This window comes from Paramisgurnus dabryanus, chromosome 17, assembly GCF_030506205.2.
Source record: "Paramisgurnus dabryanus chromosome 17, PD_genome_1.1, whole genome shotgun sequence".
NCBI lineage: Eukaryota > Metazoa > Chordata > Actinopteri > Cypriniformes > Cobitidae > Paramisgurnus > Paramisgurnus dabryanus.
The window spans coordinates 36,104,994-36,131,058 of record NC_133353.1 but is presented as its reverse complement, the minus strand read 5'-3'; the positions used below and the strand labels follow the sequence as shown (position 1 = coordinate 36,131,058).

The 26,065-nt window shown below is 39.3% G+C and overlaps 3 protein-coding genes across 10 annotated transcripts; 1 reads left to right on the top strand and 2 right to left on the bottom strand.

Moving 5' to 3' along the window:
• Nucleotides 1-753: 753 nt before the first annotated feature.
• exd2 (exonuclease 3'-5' domain containing 2) lies at nucleotides 754-6,751 on the top strand. 4 transcript variants are annotated; one of them, XM_065267463.2, is made up of 9 exons: nucleotides 754-865; nucleotides 1,378-1,770; nucleotides 1,852-2,108; nucleotides 2,461-2,587; nucleotides 2,666-2,964; nucleotides 3,060-3,166; nucleotides 4,412-4,547; nucleotides 4,718-5,080; nucleotides 5,155-6,749. In XM_065267463.2, the coding sequence occupies exons 2-9, from the start codon at nucleotides 1,402-1,404 to the stop codon at nucleotides 5,369-5,371; spliced, it is 1,875 nt and encodes a 624-aa protein (XP_065123535.1). In that variant the 5' UTR covers nucleotides 754-865; nucleotides 1,378-1,401; the 3' UTR covers nucleotides 5,372-6,749. The 4 variants fall into 4 exon arrangements, with proteins under 4 accessions (XP_065123535.1, XP_065123536.1, XP_065123533.1 ...); XM_065267464.2 differs by having other exon boundaries at nucleotides 1,378-1,755; nucleotides 5,155-6,747; XM_065267461.2 differs by having other exon boundaries at nucleotides 1,378-2,108; nucleotides 5,155-6,750.
• Nucleotides 6,752-7,007: 256 nt separating this feature from the next.
• LOC135777849 (uncharacterized) lies at nucleotides 7,008-16,825 on the bottom strand. 5 transcript variants are annotated; one of them, XM_065288086.2, is made up of 15 exons: nucleotides 16,722-16,785; nucleotides 16,474-16,595; nucleotides 15,393-15,533; nucleotides 14,306-14,351; nucleotides 14,149-14,191; nucleotides 13,832-13,897; nucleotides 12,234-13,658; nucleotides 11,891-12,106; nucleotides 11,325-11,802; nucleotides 10,984-11,123; nucleotides 10,729-10,790; nucleotides 10,484-10,632; nucleotides 10,306-10,400; nucleotides 9,957-10,059; nucleotides 7,008-9,821 (listed from the first exon to the last, which is right to left on the bottom strand). In XM_065288086.2, the coding sequence occupies exons 4-15, from the start codon at nucleotides 14,344-14,346 to the stop codon at nucleotides 9,106-9,108; spliced, it is 3,534 nt and encodes a 1,177-aa protein (XP_065144158.2). In that variant the 5' UTR covers nucleotides 14,347-14,351; nucleotides 15,393-15,533; nucleotides 16,474-16,595; nucleotides 16,722-16,785; the 3' UTR covers nucleotides 7,008-9,105. The 5 variants fall into 5 exon arrangements, with proteins under 5 accessions (XP_065144158.2, XP_065144157.2, XP_065144159.2 ...); XM_065288085.2 differs by lacking the exon at nucleotides 16,474-16,595 and having other exon boundaries at nucleotides 16,722-16,825; XM_065288087.2 differs by lacking the exon at nucleotides 16,474-16,595 and having other exon boundaries at nucleotides 7,008-9,818; nucleotides 16,722-16,825.
• Nucleotides 16,826-20,241: 3,416 nt separating this feature from the next.
• Nucleotides 20,242-25,068, bottom strand: LOC135748987 (ornithine decarboxylase-like). The gene is made up of 11 exons (XM_065267329.1): nucleotides 24,912-25,068; nucleotides 23,474-23,608; nucleotides 22,925-23,058; nucleotides 22,594-22,767; nucleotides 22,320-22,492; nucleotides 22,031-22,247; nucleotides 21,854-21,937; nucleotides 21,609-21,771; nucleotides 21,404-21,525; nucleotides 21,111-21,325; nucleotides 20,242-20,990 (listed from the first exon to the last, which is right to left on the bottom strand). The coding sequence occupies exons 3-11, from the start codon at nucleotides 23,024-23,026 to the stop codon at nucleotides 20,852-20,854; spliced, it is 1,389 nt and encodes a 462-aa protein (XP_065123401.1). The 5' UTR covers nucleotides 23,027-23,058; nucleotides 23,474-23,608; nucleotides 24,912-25,068; the 3' UTR covers nucleotides 20,242-20,851.
• Between the last annotated feature and the right edge of the window lie 997 nt (nucleotides 25,069-26,065).

The following is a 26,065-nucleotide window of genomic DNA, read 5'->3' as shown; positions in this document are numbered from 1 at the left end:
CAAATCACAACTATAAGGTAAATAGCATTAATCTGTATGTCTTATTTTACCTTTCTCAGCGCTGGGGAAAATGGACCAATCGCATTCGTTGCTGTTTATTGAATGTTTTTAAAAGATCTTAGATAGAAGTCGTTTCATAGAAATTTCTGGAGATACCATTTGTAAAACAAGCACCTAATGGATTATGTTGTACATATAATCTCATGTACAAATTAAAGTTAAATGCGGTTTTACGGGGAATGCGCCCTCTGGAGGATAGCATGTTTGTGTCTGAGATGATAATAATATTGCTAATATATGATATTTTCTGAAGATGTAGTATATTATATACAGGAGAAAAATAGAAAATGCCTCATCAAATTCATAAACTTTTTTTTAGATGTGTCTGCGTCAATCCCATTTAAATTACATTACAGTCGGTGTTGTGTTAAGAATATTATTATGTATCATTTATATTATATAGTTAGTAGTGATTTTGGGATACTTATGCAAATATTGTTGACTTTACTCCGCTAAGGTTTCACCAAAATCCAAATTTCTCAACGCAAGCTCTTAAATGTGTTCAAGTGTCTTTGCGCAGATGAATTTATTTATGACGTCGAAGTATCGCGAGAAGTTCTGCTTTGAAATCGCTCTCGCGGTACTTTGATGTCATAACGCTATCAATCTTCGCAGCGTCGCATGTAGTTACACGTCTCTTGTTGTTTCTGCGCATGCGCTTTTGCTCTGGTCCAGCAGGGGTCGCTGTAGTGTGTGCTGATGTTTATAAAACAGATGAAGCAGAAGCGCTGCAGCTGATCATCAGAAGCTCGTGCACAGCAGGTGTGTTTACTGATTTAACTGTCACGTCAGCTGAGTGTCACAGGTATGTTTATTATAAACAACACGACCCGATAGTTTAGAGATTATTTAGACGCGTGAACGACAGAAATCCGCTATGAAACACCATTGATATGAACACAAACACGCTGTGATTTCATTCATCTGATTTCATCTTTTATTTCCTAATTTATTATAAGCACGAGTATTTCTATGAATCAGTCATGGAGGAGTGATATTTAACGCATTTAAATCTGTACATTTGACCATAACTCAGAATAATAAGGAAGTTTCCTCCATGAGATAACAGTATTGACAGCAATGCTTATAACGATTTCTGTTTAAGATGTGTTGAATTAAATATTTCTTTAATATTAACAATATAGGTACGTATAATTTGGCATCATCAAATGTTATGATATGTATTGGCCACACTACTTCCTAGATAGTGGTATTAGTATTGACCAATCAGAACAGCTATATGCCAATGTACCATGGTCCGTTCTGTACAGGCATGTCTAAAGTCACCTTAAATCCCTTGTTTTGTTTTGTTTTTAGTGGGGAGGTGGTGCAGCTGCAAAGATGTCCAGACATAGCACATTGACGGCAGCTGTGGCCACTATGTTAGGTGCCACGCTCGGTGGTTTGTTCATATGGCGCAGCATTCGCTCTCAGAAGAGGAAAGCCCTGAAAGACCCCGCTACAGCCGAGCCCATTCAAGCCCAGCTGGAGCCGGACGTCACCCAATCAGAGCCTGCGAAACAACAGCGATCCGCGCCAACACAAACCCAAAAGCCTGTGCCATTGACGCCCGTCGATGCCCTGTTACAGGTGCCGCCTGCTATCGTCAGTTCCTCAGAGGAGTGGGAGACGCTTTGGCCTGCGTTCCAGAAAGACCTGTCAGTCTATCCGGTTCTGGGATTGGACTGTGAATGGGTAAAACGCATGCGTGTAAGAGTGGGTGTAAGTGGTGAAATGAAACGGTCTCGTCTTAGTATCGCGTTCCTTCACAAGATGTTCTCTGACCCGCAGGTGTCCTTCAAAGGCAAGGCCTCCGCGGTCTCCTTACTCCAGTTGGCGACGTTCACTGGCCGCTGTGTGCTGGTCAGACTGCTGACGTTTCGTGACGCACAGCTTCCTCTGCCCAAAAGTCTCGTCAGGGTCCTCTCAGACCCCCGTGTACTTAAAGTGGGGGTGGGATGTTTTGAGGATGGAAAGCGCCTGGCTAATGATCATGGCTTGGCTCTTGAATGCACAGTGGACCTTCGCTATCTGGCTCTTAGACAGAGGTAATCATTGCCGTTTGGGCAGGTTGGTGTGACCGTATATACCTGGCATATATACCTGGCGCCAACTTGCCTCCGCACACCTTCCTAGAATGTTCTAGTATGCTTAGTACGACCATAATTTACTACTTCAGGTGCGTTGGATTAGGGTTGAAGCTAAACTAAAAGAAAAAAAACCCCTACAGGATTGAGTTTGGGCACCCCTGGTATATACCATACAAAAGGAGATTTTGTAGTGATACACCAATTTACTTCAGTGGCTGATATATCGTATTATTATTATTATTATTATTATTATTATCATTTTTTAACAGTAAAATGACCAATCATTATTCACTTTTTTATTTGTTTGAAGGCAAGCTGTTTTGAATAATGGACTGAGTCTGAAGTCTCTGGCCTCAGACCTGCTGAATATCACACTGGACAAATCCCACGAGCTGCGCTGCAGTGACTGGGAGGCAGACATACTGACCCAGGAACAGGTGAATAGTCGAACGGAGAAGTACATTTGTGTTTTATCTAACTAATATAAAGTAACTGTCCTGTACTGTATTCACCAGATGACCTATGCAGCCCGTGACGCGCAGATCTCCATTGCGATTTTCTTTCACCTGCTGCAGCTGAGTGCCGAGCTCAGCTGCCCCGCTGAGGGTGAAAGCGTGTTTGTTCAGTTGGCATCACGGTGCCAGGGGCTGGTAGATTTGCCCTTTAGAGGGCACTGTGGAGGAGAGCGAGAAGAAGGGGAAAGGAGGAGACGGAGCAGGAAGTCCACCGCGGACAGTCCTGAGTCTGGAGACCAGCAAGTTCCAGACCCGCGGAGGAACAAACGGAAACCACTGGGAGTGGGTTATTCTGCCAGGTGATGATGCGTTGATGTTGTTATTATTATTGTGGTTTGATGCTGAAGTACTTCTGCGGTGAATGATGCTCATGTGTTTGTGTTAATTGACTCAGGAAATCTCCCCTTTATGATAACTGCTTCCTTCACGCACCCGACGGCCAGCCGCTCTGCACATGTGACAAAAAGAAAGCTAAATGGTACCTGGAGAAGGGAATTGGAGGTACACGCTGTTCCTTTTGTCTTTATTTTACTGTAGCAGACAGATGTACCAAGAAATTAGCAAATTGAGATGTATGTATGTATGATACATGCATGTAAATCTTCATTTCTTTGTTGTAATTTATTAAGCGATTTGATCATCATGACCACTGAAGAAACAGAAACATTTCAATCAATGGTAAAAACTAGAAGAGAGGCTTGTGGTTTGTGTATATACTGTAGTTTCAGCTAAATGACATTTAAGCATAACAAATAAAGCATTTTGGTAAGTTAATAGTTTAGTTGAATTTTTAACTTTATTTTATGTCTATTATATACAGTAGATGGCATAATTTTGCTGTAAAATAAAGTCACTGGCATATGATCCTGTCAAAGGTTAATAGTTTTTTTTCTATGGGTACTGTGCAATGAGCTGTAGCTCGGTCAGCATTTGTTTCATCTAAAGCCCAATTTATACTTCTGTGTCAAGTGTACCCTGACATGCACCTGCCCAAAAATGTTATGGACTGCAAATGCTGTGATTGGTCTTCTAGAACCCCTCCCTCCCATATATATATATACACCTCGAGTCTGTTGAATGCTGTATTCTGATTGGTTGAGAAATGTTCCATGGGTATGCATTATTTTTGATAACCGTACACCTTACTTGTCAAATGTCTTAAAATGGGCACCAGAGCAATGTTTGTGGTAACTGTGGTATAAGAGGAATAATTGACTCTGGTCCTTTGAATTATTTGAAAATAATGCACACCCGCTTCGCATTGTGCCGCATTACCACCTTGGGTAATCATTATTTTCTTACAATTCAATGGCCCGTCGTCAATTATTCCCTACATATATCATACACTTTCCGCTTGCGACTGTAAAACAAAGATGGCCCAAGTTGAGGAGTGATATTTAATGGTTCTGTAAAATTTAAAACTGTATTTATCTAGGCATAGATGAATAACAAGAGTTCAGTATATACACGTCAACATTTGAAGTGGATCAAAACCTTTCCTAAAGGTTGTCTTAAAACCAATACCCAATATCTGTTCTTGTCTTAGGACAACTTTGATAAACGTTTTTGATCCACTTCAAATATTGACTACTAGTAAGGGTGTCACGATTTCGATTTTAAATTGAGTCACAACCTCAAACTTTGAATCAAAAAATGGAATCGTTGATGCCGCCATGTCACGTCCGGTCCATATGAAAATATCCAGAAATCCAATGTGTAATAATGTGATGTTTGTGCTTTCATCAGAGTTGGTCAGTGAAGATCCTTTTATTGTCCGGCTCCTGTTCGAGCCATCAGGTCGTCCAGACTCACAGAAAGATTATTACCTCACGGCCAAAGAGAATCTGTGTGTGGTGTGTGGGAAACTGGAGTCTTACATCAGGTTTGTTTTCTGTTTCCTGTATCTAAACTAATAATAAAAAGTGCTCTTATACTAAATAGTTAGTAAATCTGATATGGCTGTTCACAATTGTAAAAGCTTGTATGTTGAGTAACTTGTAGACATATCTGGTTTGTGGTTTCAACTGCTGGTGTTTTTCAATGTTAATCTAGGAAGAACATTGTCCCACACGAGTATAGGCGTCACTTTCCATCCGAGATGAAGGACCACAACTCGCACGACATCCTGCTGTTGTGTACTGCCTGTCACGCAGCGTCCAACGTGCACGATGGCGTCCTGAAGCAGCAGCTGGCGGAGGAACACTTGGCTCCGCAGGGGTGCGAGGAGGGCATGAGACTGCTCGAAGACGCAGACCGCCGGCGAGTACGCTCGGCCGCTCGTGCTCTTCTCAGCGCCGGTGACGGGATGCCAGAGTCCAGACGCGAGGAGCTCCTGTCTGTCATCCAGAGTTTCTTTTGTGACGGTCAGCAAATCACACAAGAGATGCTTCAGATGGCTGCGGCGCTCGAGACCAGGTGAGACCTCACTTGATTAGAGATCAGTCTGTCGATCCGTCTGTCTATCGTTCTCATCTCCGCTTGTCTTTTAGGATCTTTAACGAGAGTTACGTGCCACACGGACTGAAGGTGGTGCGGGCGTATGCCGAGCGTGGTCTCTGTGGCCTGATGGAGTTGGAGAGCCGCTGGCGGCAGCACTTTTTGACGAGCATGCAGCCACGCTTTTTGCCCACACTTTGGGCGGTCAACCACAACCATGACAAATATCTGCGCAAGTACGGAGCAGACTTAAAAATCCTGCTCAACTGATGCCCTCGCCGGTCTTATACAGATTAGACTTCATGCTGAGATGGAAAGGTTTCCTCGTCTTATAAACCCTGTGTTGGTCATGAGATGAACTCTGATCACAGGCAAGTCCTGGTGACTAAATTGGGCCCCAAGGGATCAGATGGAGACTCTTGTGGGATCAGAAGCCACTGTGGTGAATGAAAGGACACCTCATGCATTGTGCAATGGTGACAGGTACAATTACTGCGTTATGTGCACACTTTTTTAATGTTTAAAAGCTGTGGAGATAAGCATTCAGATTTCTCTGTAAAACATTGACATTTTAACCAGCCCAAACCTGCTCTTAATTCTTAACCATAATGAATTAAATAAAATATTCATAGCGTACAATTCTTGCAGGTTTGTGGCCATATTAAATATTTTGTTAAGTGTTAAATCAGTTTCTCCTGTGATCTTGTTTTTTATCATGGAGCTTTACCATTTTTGTGAACAATACACGCTGGTTTTTGTTCAGTGGGTTTTGAGAAAAACTCAACTTAAAGTTTGATCAGATCTTCATACAATACATCAATCATGTTGTCTGTAATATGTAAAGGATCATTTTCAGATGTCAGGACACATTGTCGTGTATAAACCCGACTGTACACAAACCCCACAGCTCATTGGTCTCAATCACTGATTCAGATTTCTGTAGCGCCAGTTTGTGTTACAGCCTGAGAGATTTCAGCTCCATGGATGATAAATGTAAACGCCGAGCTCAAGGACACTGAGAGTTTAACACTTATTATTATTTAACTTAAGAAACATTACAGCTTTTCTTTTTATTTACATTTGTCCAGATGTAACCTATTTAAAGCTAATGTGTTTCCTTATTGTCAATAAAGATATTTAATGTCATATCTAAGGACTTGGAAATGATATACTGTATGTGAGTAGCACGGTATATTTGTAGAAATACCCAACAATACATTGTATGGGTCAAAGTTATAGTTTATAAGGTAAAGATCATGTTCCATCAAGATGTTTTGTAAATTTCCATCCATAAATATATCAAAATGTATTTATCATTAGTAATATGTGTTGCTGCTAAGGACTTTATTTGGTCCTTTAACTTTAAAGGTCATTTTCTCAATATATGGATTTTTGCACCCTCAGTTTTCAGATTTTCAATATCCCAAATATTGTCTTATCCTAACAAACCATACATTAATAGAGATCTTATTTAATCATCTTTCAGGTGATGCATAAATCTTAATTTCAAAACATTGGGTCTCATTCACTAAGCATGCATATGTACGAATTTGTGCATGAAATGTGCGTACAGAAGTTTTCACGAATAAATCATGATTCAATAAAAACTTTCATACTAAAATTTCTTTGATTATTGCATACGTGTGGTCTAAGTTGTTCTTGCGTTTTTGCAAATATTTAGAAGAAATTTTAGTATAAAAGTTTTTGTTGAATCATGATTTGTTCGTTGAATTATCTGTATGCACATATTTGTGAGTATGAATGTTAAGTGAATGAGACCCATTGACCCTCATGTCTGTTTTTGTGCTCCAGGGTCACATATCTTCATAATATGCGTGATGCGTACATTGTGAGTTTTTCATTGTGTCATTTTGCAATGCATAAAAAGTAAAACAGTAGTCAAGCACACATTTTTGCTGTTTATTCTTTAAAAACCATGGTTTAGTAATCTTTTGAATTGTTTAGGAAACCTTTTCATGTTCATCCAGTCTTTGATGCTCGATCAGTACTGACTTTATTTCTAGTGAATCTTTTAATGTGGTTCAGTGGGTTTAAGGCCTCATGGATTGTGATGTTGAATATTTTGCATGTCAGATTGGCATCAAACAGGCTACGTGTTTTACACGTTCAGATCAGAGATGATTTGGTCACATTTAGGACGTGTCACAGTACTCGGCTTGTGATACTGGCAGCGTCGGAGTAAAGTGTTAAAGATGAATGCATAGCGTCTGTCGGGAAGCGATACGAAAACAAAGTTGGCAGTCATGTAAACCAGAACACGGTATTTATAATGTACTAACTACTAAAAAGCAAACAAATACTATCATAAAACTACTACTATATGAAGTATTTCTAAAGTGATCATTGGTGATAATGTGGAGAAGAAAAACACGCCAACAATGTGGATATCAATTTGGCACTGTCTGGATATCTGCTTTAGGCTTTGATTTATAAAAAAAAAAAAAAAGTTAAAATGGTCTGTATTTGTTGTTATTTGTTAATTATTAACAACAGTTTGTGATATTTAACTGAGGCACAATTATTTTTGCTACCTGACCTATTGCTTTTGCATTGGAGTATTTAAAGGGGACATTTCACAAGACTTTTTTAACATGTCAAATAAATCTTTGGTTTCCCCAGAATACATACGTGAAGTTTTAGCTCAAAATACCATATAGATCATTTATTATAGCATGTTAAAATTGCAACTTTGTATTTTTAAAATGCAAATGAGCTGATCTCTGTGCTAAATGGCAGTGCCCTGGTTGGATAGTGCAGATTAAGGGGTGGTATTATTATAATAAGTTCCCCTTCTGACATCACAAGGGGAGCCAAATTTCAATGCTTGCAGAGAATGGTTTACCAAAACTAAGGTACTGGGTTGATCTTTTTCACATTTTCTAGGTTGAAAGAAGCACTGGTGACCCAATTATAGCACTTAAACATTGAAAAAGTCACATTTTCATGATATGTCCCCTTTAAGGGGATTGAGGGTAATTGAGGAATTTGTCCTAAATCACAAGTAAACAGAAGTACACACATCAACCTCACATGGGTGCTCGACTATAAATCATATCATATAAAAGTAAAGCACAACAAAGCTCCAAAAAAGACTTTCGAATGGCGAATTTCGAGCACTGGCCTGACGAAGAGCCTCCATGTTGGAAACGTCACATGCCATTTAAAAGTCTTTTTCAATACATTTTTGAGCTTTGGTGTGCCGACTTTACTTATGCTTCCTAAATCACAATTGGAATATCACAGTTGATGCAACGGCAAAGAAAAGCATACATTACATCTGCCAGTAGCTAAATGGTTATCCTGTTATATGGTTTACATTTTCATCTGGATTTGAGATAAGGAATTTCTACAATGGCAATGTCGCTGGTTTTGCTGGTGATTAGAAAAAGGAGAGCGTATGTTCTTTGGAGGTAAACAAGCTGGAACAGACATCATTTTGGAAGTCATACTGTATGCTGCTCAAGAAGTCTGTTTGATATCAAATAGTGGTTGATTTAGTTTCTTTTCCTAACTCAGGATCGGATCATTCAAATTTGAAGTTTTCACAGGTTAGTGCTTTTGAGCTGGTTGACACCTGAGTTCGGAAAATAACTTGAACAGCAATAAAACGACGTCAAACAGACTCGGATCTGCAGCAAAAGTGTGAAAGACACCATATATCACAAACATATAAAACATTCCTATCAAAATGCATATACATTCAATCTGCACTTGTGATTTTGAGGCCGTTTAAACTGAAGACTATAAATTATACATCTCCAAAAAGACACACTAAATAGCACAAATTCTCACTCAATTGACACAATAGTAATGATCATGTAGTTTACCTTAAAAAACTTTCAAATAAATAGTATTTTCAGAAATAAATAAAATTCGTCTTGCAGAACGTTTAAGTCTTATATTCAAAGGAAAGACATCACGCTTGTGTATCCTAAGGCTTTTCATTTCATTTAGTGCTTCATACTGCTAATATCCTCTTTCTGTCATAGCTGTCTTTTCAGTATGCTGCTGACAGCCTGATCCATTGTACGGGATTGTTGAGTCTTGAGTTTAACTCCTGAAGCCGAACCCTGAAGCCTTTGTAGCTCCAGGATGCTGTCAATAGCACTTTGTAGATGTTCGCTGAGACCCCTGTCCTCCATGAATGCAGGTAAACCTGGACAATCTGCTTCTGAAGCATCCACCTTATTCCTTTTAAGAACTGGGGAGGATTGGTTTGAATATAAGCTGCTTTCAGCTGTGAATTCTGGCCTGACCAAAGGATTGGAGAGTACCTGCAAATCGCTATCTGTCCTGCATGTTTCCACGTCAGGGTGAAGTTTCATCTCAGGAAGCTGATCTGGCGTCAGATCGTTTTTGCTCTGTGTGACATCCGATGTTGGAAGCTTGAGGGATTCTTCTTTTTCCTGCGTTTCTTGTCCGTTGGTTAACTGTCCACTGTAGTTTCGTTTGTGGCCAGAGGTGGTGCACGAGAAATCACATGCAGAGTTGTGGATAATTTTGCGGCATCCTGACTCGTGTTTGATTGTAAGGCGTAGCGTTCCTTTGCTGCTGGATCGGTAAGTCTTGAGGCCGGGTGGTCTGTCAGATTGCAGTGGCCACGATGGTGGAGATGGAGGACGGTTGGAATGTCCTTTCTGAACTGACAACATGCTGTTTTGAGGTGAGCTTAAGTGCCAGGATTCCTGAAAGGACTCTACTTAACCCCCAAAACAAGACAAGATGTTTCAGGTCAGGGTGCAGGTAATTGTGTAATGGTAAAATCTTTAAAGACTTTCACATAAGCATGCTAGGTTAAAAGAAATTTGTGAGGTGTGTGTTTAAGTCCTGTTACCTGGATCTCTCCTGGCCCGGCGTCTGTCTTCACCCAACGAGAGTCTCTCTGACTGAAGAAACAAACGCTCTAGCATCACCATCTCTGCTGATGGACTCTCCTGCTAAAGAAGAAAATATCTAATTAGACTTGGGTACGCTTAAATAGCAATGAACTAAAATGATGCTGTGGGTTTCAGAACAAGGAGTGTTAGATAGGGATTTGCATAGTCATTTTGGTCAACAGCAAGGAAGCTGGTTGTCCAAGAAAAGTTTGCAGGAGAGTTTAGAAGCCTTGTAGGAACACTAGCATACTAGCATTTAAAACCCATATATGTTTGTAACAAACTGAGATGAGAAATGCCAGTTACCTGGGCTTCACACAGAAGAAGCAACCTGTACTTGCTCAACATGTCTGTGATCTGTTTTAACAGCAGGGCTGAAATCCACTCAAACTGCTTGTCCACTGTAGAAAGAGCAAGAGTCCATTACGGGACAACAATTTTGGCAACTGTTACACCAAATGCAAGCTTGAGATGTCTGTCTAACCTGAGATAAGGTCAGTCTGGCCAGGTATTGGTCTAGCGCAAGCATGGTAGGGCAACAAATGCCTCACAGCGTCCTCCATTGAAACAAATGGAGCTGAAGTATTTGGATTAAGGACAGAACTGTGGTCCAAAAACAGCTGCTGTTTCACCCTGAATTTATCACACAAATGCAAATCTTTATAAGTGACAATGTCTGATTAAATGCAGAATACCATACTGTAGAGCAAGTCTACTACTAGTACTCACATGTGTTGCTTCTCCTCAAGAGTAAGCCTATCCTCTTTCTCATCTACACATACAGATGGTGTCTGTGGCATAGATGAGATGACATGTTAATAAGTTATATAAAACAATGCTTCATGTAAAAAAATGTAAATAGTTCCATTGAATTTCAAATCTGCCTGAGATCTAGCATTGTGTTTGCATAGTGCCACAGGTTACGTTCACAACATATACTACACCCATTGGTATTGTTCTCTTTGAAGTTTAAAGTATTCTTACCTGGATTAACTTCTGAAGTGTTGAGCTGGTCTCTGTGCACTGAGAATGCAGCCTAGGTCCCATCATCTCCTGTAACTCATGCTGGTCCAAGCAAACTATTCCACTACAGTCTTTAGCACCGTAACTGTTGATTGTGAGCTCTAATCAAGAGAGGTATATATTGCAAGTAGAGTCAATCAATGAAAATGGTTAAGAAGATCCAACTGTTTTCTGCTAGAGAAATATTATCTCTATCAAAGCTGATCAAACATTTCAGAGTTAAACTATTCTTAACTAGGGATCTACACCACTGAACATCTGTTCAGCTACTTATTCTAACTGATGGCAAGTAAAACTTTTACCATGGGCAAACTCTCTGTTTGGCTGATTGTACACCTGGGCTGTTGACTCTGATGTTCTGCTGACGTTAGTAAATACAAGAGTCCTCTGCTGCTGAGCTTCAAACACCTTCTCTGAAGAGAAGGAAGGACTCTTATTCATTATTGCCCCCTCATATCTCTGAAGGTCAGTACTAGAAGCAATTGACAGGCAGGACTCAAGACACTGCTCTTCAGAGGCCGATGGTGTAGGTCCCATGATGGAGGCTCCATACATTACAGAGTTCTGGTCAACAGGGGATGTCAACGTTATATCAGTGTGCTCTGAATCAGGGTACACTGACATCTCTTCACACTCAGACAATGAAGAGAAAGTGTCAGATCCTACAAAAGATGCAAGGAAATCCTCAGCTTCACCCATGGCAGGAGAGATGTTGTTTTCTATTTTCAAGAGCAGAGCTTCTGCCAAGGACTCATGGGTGGCTGATGGTTTAAGTGCGTTCTGCAGGGAAGAACATTTATGACAGTAAAAACCCCTAAAGTATTTGCAATAGTAGAATAATGTTTGATTGAACACCTGTTGAGATTACCTGTTGAGGAAGGTGTATTAAAGCCTGTGCATGAGGCAATGGGTTGTGCTTTCCTTCAGTAAATTGTTGCTCTTGTGTTTGGTTGATCAGTTGTGGTGATAATGATAAAATTGGCTCAGGACTACAGCTAACATCTGGTGATGACTGTAGAGGTTCTGTCTCTCTGGAGGACTGAAGGGATGACTCCACTGAACCAGAGGGGTTTGATCTGACCTCCTGATGCATGAAGACACATGAACATCAATCTACAAATACACATGCTTTCAACTTGAACTTTAGCAAATATGTAAGAAAACAAATCTGTAACACGTAGTCCTTACATTAAGACTGAAAATGAACTCACTTGGGGCAGTTCATTGACACTTCCATCATCTGCTCTTGTTCTTTCAGGCAAGTGAAGCACTGAGGTCTGGGTAAGAGTCAGCTTCCCTTCAGGCCCCCCTCTTACAACTCTATGCACTGGAGTTGCCAACTGACCATTCACTATAGGTATGGTGCTCATATCAGGGATGAGTATACTAGCATTGTTAATCAAGGTCATTTGGTTTCCTACAGTGGGGCTTTGGACTACAGCACCCTGTTGCCCTTGCAGTTGGGATCCATAGGTCCCTGCTAGCTGTGCTGGTATCTGGAAGACTGTTGGAGTTGTTGACTGAATCTGGGACCCTGGCAGAAGAGTGCCTTGTTTGAGAGTGAGTTGTCCATTTGGGGATGGCAAAATAGGACTGAAATTGATTTGCTTTGCATGCACAGTCACAATTTGAGAACTATCAACTACATCTCGCTCTTTGCTTTTGTTAGACACCTGATTGCTTGGTGTACCAAGAAGACACATCGGAGTGCTGGTAGACTGGGCCGTAGTTGCAGGGGTTTGGCTGGGGAGGAAAACATGTCTTTGAGGCTGAATGACAATGGGTCCTCCCTGACTAACCAGATGGAGACTAACAGGTTTGTTGACAGCCTGTGGTGGTATGGACTTGTTTGAGCCTACAGAAGTGGACAACAAGACATTCTGTGATGTATTTGCTGGGATAAAGGCAAGTCCTGTCAAGGGTTTTTGTCCTGCTGGTTTAGGACTGATCTGTATAAGCCTGGGCTGAATGTTTACTGGTATCTTAGGCTGAATGGGTAAAAGTGTTTTCTGTAACATAACACCTGCAGGAGCAATTGTTCTAATGGTGGAAGCCAACATCTGATGGCCCGTGTGGGTCTTCTGGATGATCATGCTCGAGCCATTTGCCGAGTTAAGAGAAAAAGACGTCCCAAGCGGAGGTGCAGGGAAGACATTCCCAGGAAGCAGACTCATTAATTGGGTTCCTGTAGGTTTCAGTGAGGGGCAACCTGGGCCAACAGCTAACAGAGATGGCTGAGGAGGCTCCACTGCTATTTGAGTGTCCTTTGCTACAGATACAAAGCTGGGAACAGTCATTGGTTTGGAGAGATATTGTGCCGCAGACAAAGGGAGGGATGCGTCACACAGACCGAGCTGAAAAGTTTCTGCTGTCTGAGCCAGTTCTGCCTCTAGTGCTAGAGTATGCTCAGTGATGTCTGCTTCTTGAAGACTCTGCTGGAGAATATCACAGATCTCTTCGGACTCCTTCTGCTGTGGTTCCACCGCATGGACAACGGGATCTTTTTGATCTTCATCTGGACCTTCACTTATTGTTGGTGATGCCAACAGTGCTTCATCCAGAAAAGAGAGATCCACACAGCCAGAGACAGGTGTATCCTGGGAACTAGCATCATCTGCTAACAGAGACCCTGGACTCTAAAGATAAAGGTAAAAATCACAAGTTTGACACTCTGAAATTCACCATTTAAAATTCTTCATTGATAATAAAAATGAGTTTTGTTAGACAGACAGGTGTGTCATGCTAAGCTCTGGGAGGTCCCAGCTCTCTGTATTTTCAATTCTCCACAGGGAAAGAGGTCTAGACTCACTGGAGTGTCTGTGAAGAGTGACGGCTCTCCAGAGGACGAACTAATGAGTAAGTCCCCACTCGGCAGCTGTTTGAACAGAAGGGTTAACGGACAATTATTTACATGAGGTAATTTTAAGGATCTTTTATCTGCACAGAAACAACACACAAATATAAAGGTGTTACAGACCCTTCTAAGTTTCTAAGTTAAAGACACTTCCTGCACAGTTTAGAGTGGCATGTGTGTAAATGCAACAGGTTTCATCATCTTTAACAGGTAGTATCATACAGGTGCTCATATCTCCCCTTTATAATCCATCAAAATGACTGCCTTCATACCTCATTTGTCCCATGAAGAAAATCATGTAGGGCATCAGGGTCGCTGTTTAAAAATAAAATGCTTTGAGTTAAATGCTAATATATTAACAGATACAATAACTAAATTGAATGCATTAGACAACTGTAAAATCAAACTAGTAGATGCAATAACTCTTACCACAAAACATCCAGCAAACAAGTGCTATCTTCATCCTCCATTTCAACTAAAAAGCAAGATGTTAGACTGGGATGACAAGGCAATACCTCACAATTCAATTATGCTTCAAGGAAAAACATGTATACGGTTTATATTATTTTGATTTATATACAGATTGTGTGGTAGGGATGGGCGGATCGATCCTAAAGTATCGATATTATCGATCCTGCCTTTGTATCAAAAGGATCGATTCTCAAGTACAAGTATCGATTCTATTTGTTTTTTTGTTTTTTAACAGGTGATTTGAGGATTTTTAGTAATAGTTGGACGCTGTTTTGTATATAAATAGATTTAAATCGTAATGTCAGTGGGAACTATCTTCTTGCTCTGTGTTACTGCGTTTGCTCATTCAGTCTTATCTCCTTCCGCTGTATCACGCGTTCGTTCGTTCGCTCATTCAGTCCCATCTCCTTTTGCTGTATTACAGCGTGCGTTCATTCGCTCAGTCACTACCAGCACACTCAGTCGGCGCAGGCAGGTTTAAAAAAGGGGTTTAAGTGCATTGTTGCATTCAGTTAATAATGATGAAGCCTCGTGTGACATTTGTCAACAAAAATACGCCACTGTGGTAATACCACAAATATGACAAAGCATCTAAAAGCAAAATAACTGTTACAGAGCACGAAGCAATGCAGCCTCGGTCATCCCTGGTTTGATTTTTCAGTGCATTTTAGTAACTTTTATCAGGGTCTTGCTTTATTTTTAGAAGTAGTAGACTTTATCAGTCAAAGAAAAAACAGGCTCAAGAGGAAAATGTTAATTTTAACATTCACTTGTTTTATTTCAAAAACGTATAAAGGGAAGAAATGTGGTAATAGTGTGCAGTGCAAAAAGGTGTCATGTCTATTATTTGATATTAATAATGATGGCTATCAAAAGACCCAATAAAATCACTTTAATAAACTTTAATACATACATAAAAATATTTCATAAAAGTATCGGAATCGGAATCGGCGATACTTGTCTTAAAAGTACTTTGTATCGGATCGACAAGAAAATAACTGGTATCGCCCATCCCTATTGTGTGGGTTTTGTAAAGTGGCCTGACCTTTTATAAGGGAGGCTCCATTCAGAGCAGAGAGAGAGACTTTGGGAGCACTTCATTGACTTTAGAGATGAGATGTGGACGACTTCAGGCATCTGGACATTGTAGGGACATCATAGAGTCCTGTAAGATTTGGGGTAGGGCCTGAAAAAGTAAACACAGATGCATCACTGAGATCATCTCATATAGATGTTATAGAAATGGCATATTTGTACAAACAAGGAGAATTCTCAATTCAAAACATATCTTAACATCATATGATGCAATGTTATGATGTTTGGCATCATCATGTATGTAGCCTGTCGTGTTTGGCGCGTCAGGTCAAAATACTTGTCTGCTGCAGATGCTTCGAAGGGGTTTTTGATAAAAGAGACGCTCACGTTTGCCAGATACTCATTTAATCTCATGTGTAATCAGAGTTTAATGTTAAGTGAGTGCCTTTGTGAACATGAGTGTCTCTTTTATCATAAACCCTTTGATGCGTGTGCAGTAGGCACGTATTTTGACAAGACGCATGATGCACATGATGCACATGGTTCACATGGCACTCGCGCCCCTCGGAAGAGAAGTCACCGGCCACCACAGTTTGTACAAACAATGAGTATTCTCAATTCAACACAATGTCTAAACATCATCTAATGCAATGTTGTGATGTTTGGCATCGTGAAGCAGCTTTATTTCTAAAAGTAAAATTGACAGAAAGTAAATTGTAAAATGATCTGCCGCACAGGGCAACATCAGGCCTGTGTTTTATAAAAAAAAAACTATTGCCATCAGATGTTATGTATGGCACAGTAACAATGACAGCAAATGTAAAAGTGTGACGCACGCATTATGAATTTATGTATTTGCACAGTTGCACATCATGAAGCACGTGCAGGTTATGAAGGAGTTCGTTGCGCAGCGTGCAATGCTCAAACCTTTAGTTTCTATAGGCGACATTTTCTTTTATTTCTGTCTCTATTTAATTTCAGAGATCGTACATCTCATATCTCCTCCAGAAACACAACATTCTTATTCTTTAGGTACCATAAACGTGTTTTCTTACCGCTGCTCACATTAAAACATGTATATTCATTCATACTGTACGCTGTTTGAAATCACGACTCCGTTATTCAGGTGCGCGGCGCGCGTCCCAGACAGATGTGTGCTCATCTCTTCGTCTCGGGTTAAGGAGGCAGCGCAGGTCTGAGGTAAAGGATGCTGCTGAAGACGCGGATCAGCGGAGATGAATACAGGCACAGATAAACACACAGCTGTCTGTCTATCACATCACACAGCGTTACAGTGCGCGTTTTCATTACGCAGAAGATGAGGATGAATTTAACTCACCAGTGTCTTTGTGCTGTATTGTCCTTCAGACGCGGGCCTGTGCGCCATCCATCCCCGATCTCAGCAGCTCTTCACAGAGAGGAGGAGGAGGAGGGGCACGGGCTCACACACGGGGGGTGAGAAACAAACCAAGGGACCAGTGCGCCCTCACATCAGAAATATATCACCACCCAGCGCTGTGACATCACGCAAATACTGAAACTCGGATAAAGAAAATGCACTATTGCGCTTTTATAAAAAATAACCCTAAAATGTGCTTTATATGGTAATTTATTGGTTTTAGTCATTTAAATGAGATTTTTTGTAATAGCTGATGGGTGAACAAGTTGAGAACACATTAAAACACTGAAAGTTAGCCTTACCTACTAAAAGCAATGATAAAGCTGTCGTCACATCTCTCAGTTCAGTTGTCACACATCAGTAACAATTGTTCGGCAAATCTTCTTTTATTTGTTAATGTTCTCCTGAAGGTGATTGTATATATCATTCAATTTCTTGTATAAAAAATGAACGCAGGAGGAAACACACACACACAAAAAAACATCAGTTACAACTTTTATTCTGAACAAAACGCATACAATTCCTAAAGGTAAAATTTATTGGGCATCTTTAATTGAATTAGATTGGGAGGAATCCTGGCTGTTACCTCATGTAGGTACTGCATTCCCAATAAGACCAAATAAATTTATTTTAACATTAAATATATTCTGTGAATGATACCGTGGCAAAATATGGATGTTGACAATTCTTGCTTATTTTGTGGGAATAAAGAGAAAACACTGGCCCATTTATTTTTCCATTGTGACAAAACTCAAAACATTTAAAAAACATTTTTATTGAAGCTAGGCACCTTGATACTTCCAAATCCTTTCAGTTAAAATACATAATTTGTTACTATAAAGACACAACTAATATTTAAATCATTTTAATTAATTATTATATTTTATTTTGCTTGGATTTTTTAATTCATAAACAAAAATTATCTCGCAGCCTTTTCTGAAGTTGAAGCATTTCTTAAATCCCTTAGTCTGGTTCAAAAACAAGAAATGTGACAGATTTTTTAAATATTATGATGATTTTTTTTCATTAATGCCACTGATGCAAAAGATTTCCTCTGTATGTTTGTCTGTTTTTTATTTCTTGTATCTATCATTTCTCTTCCCTTATTTTATTTGTGAAACTTTACATGGATATTTATGTGATTTTATTCCTGTAGTGTTTTTTTCTGTTTTGTTCATTCTGTTTTGTCTTTTTAATGTTTAACAAAACAAACATATCAGTTACAACTTGCAACTTGTTAACAATTTCTATTAGCCACTTTATTTTCTTAATGGGCAATTGATCTAAACCCAGTATTAACCACTATGTGAATAGGCCAGAGGAGATATTTTTGTCACACATTTTAAAATGATGTGGACTCATCAAAATAAGTTTTTATATTTTACAACAACTTAATCAAGATTGACAATACTGAGTTGAAATAACTTTGATTATAGGCTACTTAAAAATCTATGCAGCAATTTGTTTACAGTGCGCCTGACAAGAGTTTGGATTCATTCCCAAGTAAAAAAAAGAGTACTTAAAGGGACACCATGCAACTTTTTGGCCACTAGGGGGTGCTAGACACGTATTTTTCACTTCTAGCGCCCCTAGAGCCCACAAGCGCCGCAGCACTGTCGCAAAGGAAAGGAACTGGCCAACCTTAAAACTAAACTAAAAACTAAACCTTTAAAATGCTAAACGATCAACATTTTGAGACAACAGGGAGAAACGCATTCATGTTACAACCTTCTGATGAGGAACTCGTCGTGGCAGAAGCCATTTCTCAATCTGAAGGTTGCAGCCTCCGGATGTCGTATTTCTAAGCTGTATACGTCATCAATACTGTCTTATTTCACAATATTAACAATTACAAAGTTGACTATTATACTTAGTTAATCGTAAAATTCCAATTCAGAAACGACCAGACGTATTTCCTTGCCTTTTCCAAACAAATATTGTTGCATCCTTTCTCTCTCCCCCTCGCCATCAGGATTTTCCGCAATGGCGCTCGTTATTCCTCTTTTTTGTGTGAAAATCGCTCCAAATCCAAGTAAACCGATGCGTTTAGGTCTGCCGCTTTGTAATACGTCACGCGAGTGACAGCGGAACGCAGCAAATGAGGAAGAGAGAAGAGAGAAACGCTCGGATCTGATTGGTGAATGAATAGGGTTTGGTTTTACACTGTGAGCAAGTTTGAGTGCTATAGCATCCTGTATTGTAATGTAAATATATCATAGACACAGTAAAAGAAAGGTAAATACGTGAACACAGCATCTGAATACAGGGAACTATATGCAATATAATCGCCGTAATTTATAAAGAACATCGCATTTATGTATGAATCAACAGTTTATATAAAAAATTGCCTTAAAGGGGAATCGAACCCGGGTCGCCCGTGTCATAGGTCTGTGGCTCTAAAGACTTAGCCACAGAGTCACATAATAGAAACTGCTCTCTACACTCCTTAAGTAGCTTCCAGCAAAATTCACGTTAAAACAAATTGTGTGGAGGAAGTGACGTATGCCGTAAAGCAGTCGAATTTTGTAGTTTTTTTGTGCTCTGGTTACTACCAGAAACCCTAAGTTTTAAAATACGAGTAAAAGTGATACAGACCCCGTCAGGCTATGGTAGACATGTCATTCAACCTATTTAAAGTCGATGTACTATCACAAGGGTCTTGAAAATTTATTATGAAGGTTGAAAAATTACATGGTGTCACTTTAATTGTACTAAAACTAATATCAGCAAATACATTTGTAAAATAACAGTGTAAATGTTATACATTACAAATATATACTAAATAAATGTATATTTCTGCTTCAGTAGTAATATCAGTTAAACTAATGTTTAGTGTATTAAAATAAACAGTGTCTAAAACTAGTCAAGTTGAGTACGCTTAGAAGTTCTTGTAAATTTATCTCAAGTACTAAAGACACATTTTTTTAATATAAAAAGTGTACTTAAGCCCTTCAAACCTGATTTTTCAGGTGTTTAATCAGTGTGCCTTATTTTGATTGGTTTGATCCACAAAACATTTGATGTCCATTTCAGTGGACGCAGGGTCTGAAGGGGTTAAAGTGTATTTTAGTGCACTTTTTTCACCTGGGTTGAAAGTAATATTGATTTGACTGCCCTAATGCTATTTGTATAAGAACAAAACCTGAACTGAGGTTTTTTGGATCAAGCACTGTATAAATAAAGGTGACTTGACTTAAAAAAATTATAATGCTGAGACTATTATTGCCAAGTGTTAAATAAGTAATAAAAAGTAAAATTGTAGATCATTAACATTTCCCATCACCCAAAAGGGTTAAGTTTTAGTTTTGTAAAAGGTTTAGAAAAACATGAAAACTGTCATAATACATCTCTGATTTAAACATCACCACTAGATGGCGCAATTTTCTTAGAACATGTACATACGTATCTAGAATTAAGAGATCTTGAAGTCTGCCAAATTAAAGACAAACCACTCAACACATTATGGCTACATTTTATTTATATAAAAAATACAAAAAAGTTTCCATAGGAAAGCAACATGAATGCAATCCCATCTCTTTCACGTCCATTTCTAATGCATCACTGCTATACAGGTCAATAATATTTTTAAGTTACAAATCAAGTATTAATTGGAAATGGTCATTTAGGAAGTAAAGGTGTATGTGCGTATGTGAAGGTTGACATTTCAACGTTTTTTAAAAAAACACAACGTCTTTTTAATAAAATACTCCCCCTTCAATTTAAATGAAAGCAAGTTTTAAGAACATACAGTCATCCAACACAGAGATGTGGACATACATTTAACCCCCTTACATCCTCCAGTCAAGTTTCTGGCATTAAAAAAAGTACATAAAAAGGAAATAAAAAACTTGGTGCCAAAATGTGCTTCTATCAGGTTCGGGCATCAGGCACACAGAATTGCATTATACAATAAAACATGTAACAGTTGCCATCATTCAATAGCTCACAGTTTAACGTGTTGGACATCAAGACCAATGTTTTATTGTACATCACTGGAGAACTAAGACGAATAGCTGTCTGAATGAGAACTGAACAGGCTTTAGCTGCGCTAGCGTGCATACAGAAGATGCTCAGAGGACACGAGTAGGGCACGGCTTGGCTGGAACGTCTAAGCTGCTCTCACGCCCGCAGTTGGATGGCACGTGTCCAGTACCCTGCTCCTCAGTAAGAGCGGCCAATCCCTGTGCACAGATCTGCTGCATGCACCGCCTGAAATCGACCAGAGTTTAGAAAGTCAAAAACAGAGAAACACTCAAATGCATTAAGACTTTACCTCAACGACTATCTGTTGGTAAATCGGACTACAATGTTCATTTTTGTACTACTCACCAGGCTGCTCGGGACATGATGTAATGAATATCAGGTTTCTGGAAGCCATTGAAGGTGGAAGATGCGGCCACGGTGTAGGCCCCCATATTCTCAAACAACAGCCAGTCGCCCACCTGCATGTCTGGCAGGCCGCACTGTTCCACGATGCGGTCTAGACCGTCACACGTTGGACCCCAAATACTGCATTGGTACATGCGCTCATCAGGCTTGGGTTTCTATAAAAGTAATAGGTCATGGGTTAATTTTAATATCTTATTATTCTTATGGATTTCTGTACGGGGCGATTTCCTTACCTTGTGCAATGTTGGCATGACATGCGCATGATCAAACAGAATACAGTTGAAGGAACCATAGACGCCATCGTTCACGTAATACATCAAGGTTCTGTCGTTGGCCCCATCATCATCCTCTTCTTCTGTGGAAGTGAATCAAATCAAGATTAAGAATAAAGATTTAATGCATACTTAAAAATCAACAATGTTGAGTTTAATTTCTTACCATCAGAGGCTGACTGCTCCTTCATGATGACCTTTTTGGCAATAATGTTGACTGCCAGCGTGTACGCAGACGCCACGTAGTAGCGTCCAGGCTCAGCGATGACCCTCACACCGCAGTCAGCAGGGAAGTATTTATCCAGTGCAGAATTTACCACAGCAGCAATCTGCCAACACAAACAATAAGTTAACATCTTGCATTACATATAAAATATTTATTTAAACTTAAAAGAGAAGAGGAAAAGATACCTCTTCAAACTTCAGTTTGGTATCATCAGAGCCTGGAAAACCTCCTCCGATATCGAGCAGCATCATGTTGTATCCCAGCTCCGTCTGTTGGATGACAATTTTTCACATTAGATCCAAAACGGCAAGAGACACGTAAATGGTTTTCGGTTTAAATCTTGACAGTGAAAAGTCACTCACCCCCATGTCAAAAACATAGCGTGCATCAGAGATGGCCTGGGTGTACGTCTCAGGATCAGTACAGCCGCTGCCCACGTGGAAACTCACTCCGATCACATCTAACCCCAACTCCTTTGCCCTTTCCAGCAACAGACGGCTGGCCTTTAACGTGGCTCCAAACTTCACGCTTAACCTGCACACGGCCTTCGAGTCATCGGTGGCGATACGGAGAACCAGTCTACAAAAAAGAAACCAGGTCAATAAACAGAAACATGCAGCCTACAATTGCGATACTAGTCAAGTTACTCACTTGGCATTGTCATGGCACCGTGCCACCTTCATGAGCTCTACTTCACTGTCAAAGGTCATCATTTGCACCCCATGGGCAGAGGCGTATTTGATCTGAGACACCTGCTTACAGGGGTTTGCGTAGATGATCCTGCTTGGCTCCACACCCACAGACTGAACGAGTTGAATCTCCGTCTGAGATCAGAGAGGTCAGGTTAATACGGGATTAAAGCAAACACACAGTTGGCGTGTTTACGTCACGTGCACATAGAGATGCATGGAAAAGTCTTGCATACCTTGCTGGCGCAGTCGAATCCAGCTCCCAGAGAAGCCAATGTTGTGATGACAGCCCTGCTGTCATTGCACTTCACTGCGTAAAACGGCATGACGCGGGGTAAGATGCGCGCCCACCGCAGATGCTTCTTCAAAACGTCACCCAGGTCTGCCACGTAGAAGGCATCTTTATCATCCTACAGGAATGAATCAGAAATCACCTCATAAGAAAACGACTGGAGATTATAATATAAGCAGCTCTCAAACATCTATTGGTGTCATTTGGGTACAGATACTAAAAATCTGGAAAATACTGTAGTAAAAGAATAAGTGTTTCATAAAAGGTAAACTTACAGATAATGATGATTCATTGATCTTTTGTTCCACTATATCTCGTGCACAGAAACCTTCCTCCAGGAAGGTGAAGTCAAAGTCTTCTCCAGTCAAAGTGGTCATGGTGATTGATCAAGTTTGGATTGCAAAAGAAACTGTGAAGGAAAATGACAACACTGTTACAAAATGTAACCCAAGACAACACAGTTGTGAGACTGTAGTCAAAGTAAAGTCTTATCTTTGCAATAATGACATCTTAACCAGCGCACAAGGGCAACTCTCTGATAAAAGTCAACTGACGTCACACTAATGTGCTACTGTGTGATTAAACCACCCATAAAATTCAATATATTGTTGAAGCCTGCTCATGTTTCGAACATTACATTGAGTAATTGCAATTAACTTTTTGTAGTCAAAAGTGCAAAGAGCAGCAGATCCTGAAAGCCTGGAGTCCATTATATTGATCTCTATTGATCAATTCCAAATACTAAATCTTAACCACGTGAACCCTCATTCTTCATTGATTTCTGCATTGCGAACAAGTTATAGATTGAGAAGTTTTATGCTCACCGGATCACAGGAAGAGATGGGATTATATGGCAGCTAACAGTAGACAAGCAGCCAAGGCGGTTCACCGGTGAAATTGAATCCTTTCAGATATGCCTCAAGGCCCGGGCCAGTGTGTACCTCTTCTGGGCAAGATTTCTGGAAGAATTAAAGCAAAATATATTGAAATACAACAAACTACACATAGAAAAGGTGAGATGTCGTAATTCAAATGTTTGCTGAAACCAAGTATGCATCAACGCTTTTATTTATTGCATTAGATGATTTCCTGTTAAATGAGGCAATGCTTTCTCAAGGCAACGGTGTTATTTTTTAATGATTGCATAAATCAATACATTTTTCACATCTTACCAATAATATCCAACTAGTCACAGTGCCAACCCTAACATGCTTTCAAGTCCAAAGTTTTTATTGATTACATTTTTTTTAGAGCATTCAATAGATTTCATATCAAGTTAAAATTTCAAAAACACTGGTTTGCTTTTAGAAAATTGATGTGTGTGGATATGAAAAATATGGTTAATAAAATAAGTTTCGACTTTAATTTGACAATTATAATAAAAATAAAACATTTTGTCTCAATTTAAATCTTTTGTGATTCCTAATTTTGAAAAGTCAATCACAAAAAAAAGTGTCACAGTGTAAAGTTACGTAAAATCCCAAAATAATAAGTTACATATATTTCAGGTTCCTCTAAATAAAAAAAGACTAATTTGTATCAATATCATTCTTTAGACTTTTAAGAAAACATTTATCAGGATAAAATCTATTAATCGACTTGAAAGTACGTTTTTTTCACTTTGTTATCAAGTATTTGTGAGGTAAAGTCCAAACCTTTTCCACGAAAGCGGTGTCAGTTTTGGGAACACGCGCTGCCGGAGATTTACGCGAAGCCGGTAAAATTGGTCCCTCCCCTGAAAAGCGCGACTGCATCAGTTACCCAATAAGGAAAAGCCTTGTTTGAACGAACTATAAGTGGCATCCGTTTCAGCCAATCATTGATCGTAGTGAGCAGGCATGGCCAGTAAGCTCAACCAATAGAACGCGCTCATTCAACCAAGTCGGGCGTAAGACTTCATTCATTAAATTAACACCGAATAACTGTTTCGTTAAACAAACAATTGGAATCGAGAATTTCCACCTCCACGCATACAAAAAAAAGTTACCACAGGAAATAAAACGTATCGACTCGAAAGTTAAAAAATGCGTAGGAAAGCGTGGCGCACATACCGGCCACGTTGACTTAACGTTACGAGGCCCATCATGTTATAACATACGACACATCTTACACGAGCTAACTTACATCAATAAAACTCAACTCAAATAAACTGTTAACGTTAAGCAATCAGGCGACTATTTTCTCTGTTTGCTTAATAATGAATTTATTCAAATGTAATCAATAAATGGTTACATAAAGTGTTGAAAATGTATAATAACTCACCTTAAAACGCATTTACAAAGACTTTTCCCATTAGACCAGAGTGCTTGAAATTAAGGACACTACTTTCCTCTTCTGTCTGCTGCTGACAAACGGTTCGGCTCGACTATGAAGCCGACGCTGAAGTGCAGCACTATATATACGTGACGTGGTTTCCAGGGTGACGCACTAGCTGGAACCGGCTTCCTCTGAACACGCGAACCGGTTTATTCTTGCCACTAGACTCGCGTGAGGAGTTGAATAAAGAGATAACTGATCTGAATGAAACCAACCCAAACTGTCATTTTAAACATTACTCCAGTTAATATTTATCATGGGATTTCAAGGGGTTTTCTATTAAAAACAAAAGTTTTTCGTTTTATAAAGTTTTTAAAGACGTAAAAAGGGTTTTTCGTTATTGACCAATCATTGAATAGCCCACTGTAAACGTGTCACCTAAATTTAACGCAAAACAAATTTTACATGTTTATAAACATACAAGTCTCATATAAATAAATAAATATACTGTACAGACTGAAAAGGGTGACAACTTGACCCTGTATCTGACATTTATAATAATTTCAACAAAACACATATATTTTTTAAGTATTAAAAATATTAGTAATATGTTATTATGGCATAGGTGTCATTTACACTGGGGACGCTGGGGACATGTCCCCACCACTTTTTGAAATGGCTGATTTTGTCCCCACCACTTTTTGAAAGCATTTGGTTAAAATGTTCTGAAAAATCAAACAATACCTGTGCGACTTACACTGCAAAAATGACTTTCTTACTTAGTATATTTGTCTCGTTTTCAGTAAAAATATCTAAAAATTCTTAAATCAAGATGCTTTTTCTTGTTAAAATAAGTTTTCATCTAAAAATAAGATTTCTTTTTTCTTAAACACTTAATTTAAGCAAAATTTTCTCACCCCATTGGCAGATATGTTTGCTTGTTTTAAGCACAAATTCACTTAAATTGTTTAGTTTTTGTCTAAAAACTAGACTTATTTTCTTACATCTTGATTTAAGAAATTTTAGATATTTCTACTGAAAACAAGACAAAAATACTAAGTAAGAAAGTCAGTTTTTTAAGAAAACATTTCTTAGTAAAATATCAAAAAATTCTTAAATTAAGATGCTTTTTCTTGGTTTGCATAAAACAAGCAAAAAAA

Excerpts from the sequence above, each read along its gene's own strand:
- LOC135777849 (XM_065288085.2), bottom strand. The coding sequence starts at position 14,346 with ATGGAGGATGAAGATAGCACTTGTTTGCTGGATGTTTTGTG. Across the intron at positions 11,803-11,890 it reads TAATACACCTTCCTCAACAG|AACGCACTTAAACCATCAGC; the intron begins GTAATCTCAACA and ends TCTTCCCTGCAG. Across the intron at positions 9,822-9,956 it reads CCGGGCCAGGAGAGATCCAG|TAGAGTCCTTTCAGGAATCC; the intron begins GTAACAGGACTT and ends TTGGGGGTTAAG.
- LOC135748987 (XM_065267329.1), bottom strand. The coding sequence starts at position 23,026 with ATGACCACTTTGACTGGAGAAGACTTTGACTTCACCTTCCTGGAGGAA. Across the intron at positions 22,768-22,924 it reads TCAATGAATCATCATTATCT|GATGATAAAGATGCCTTCTA; the intron begins GTAAGTTTACCT and ends TCATTCCTGTAG. Across the intron at positions 22,248-22,319 it reads CGGTGCCATGACAATGCCAA|ACTGGTTCTCCGTATCGCCA; the intron begins GTGAGTAACTTG and ends TCTTTTTTGTAG.
- exd2 (XM_065267462.2), top strand. The coding sequence starts at position 1,402 with ATGTCCAGACATAGCACATTGACGGCAGCTGTGGCCACTATGTTAGGT. Across the intron at positions 2,109-2,460 it reads TATCTGGCTCTTAGACAGAG|GCAAGCTGTTTTGAATAATG; the intron begins GTAATCATTGCC and ends ATTTGTTTGAAG. Across the intron at positions 5,081-5,154 it reads GCTGCGGCGCTCGAGACCAG|GATCTTTAACGAGAGTTACG; the intron begins GTGAGACCTCAC and ends CTTGTCTTTTAG.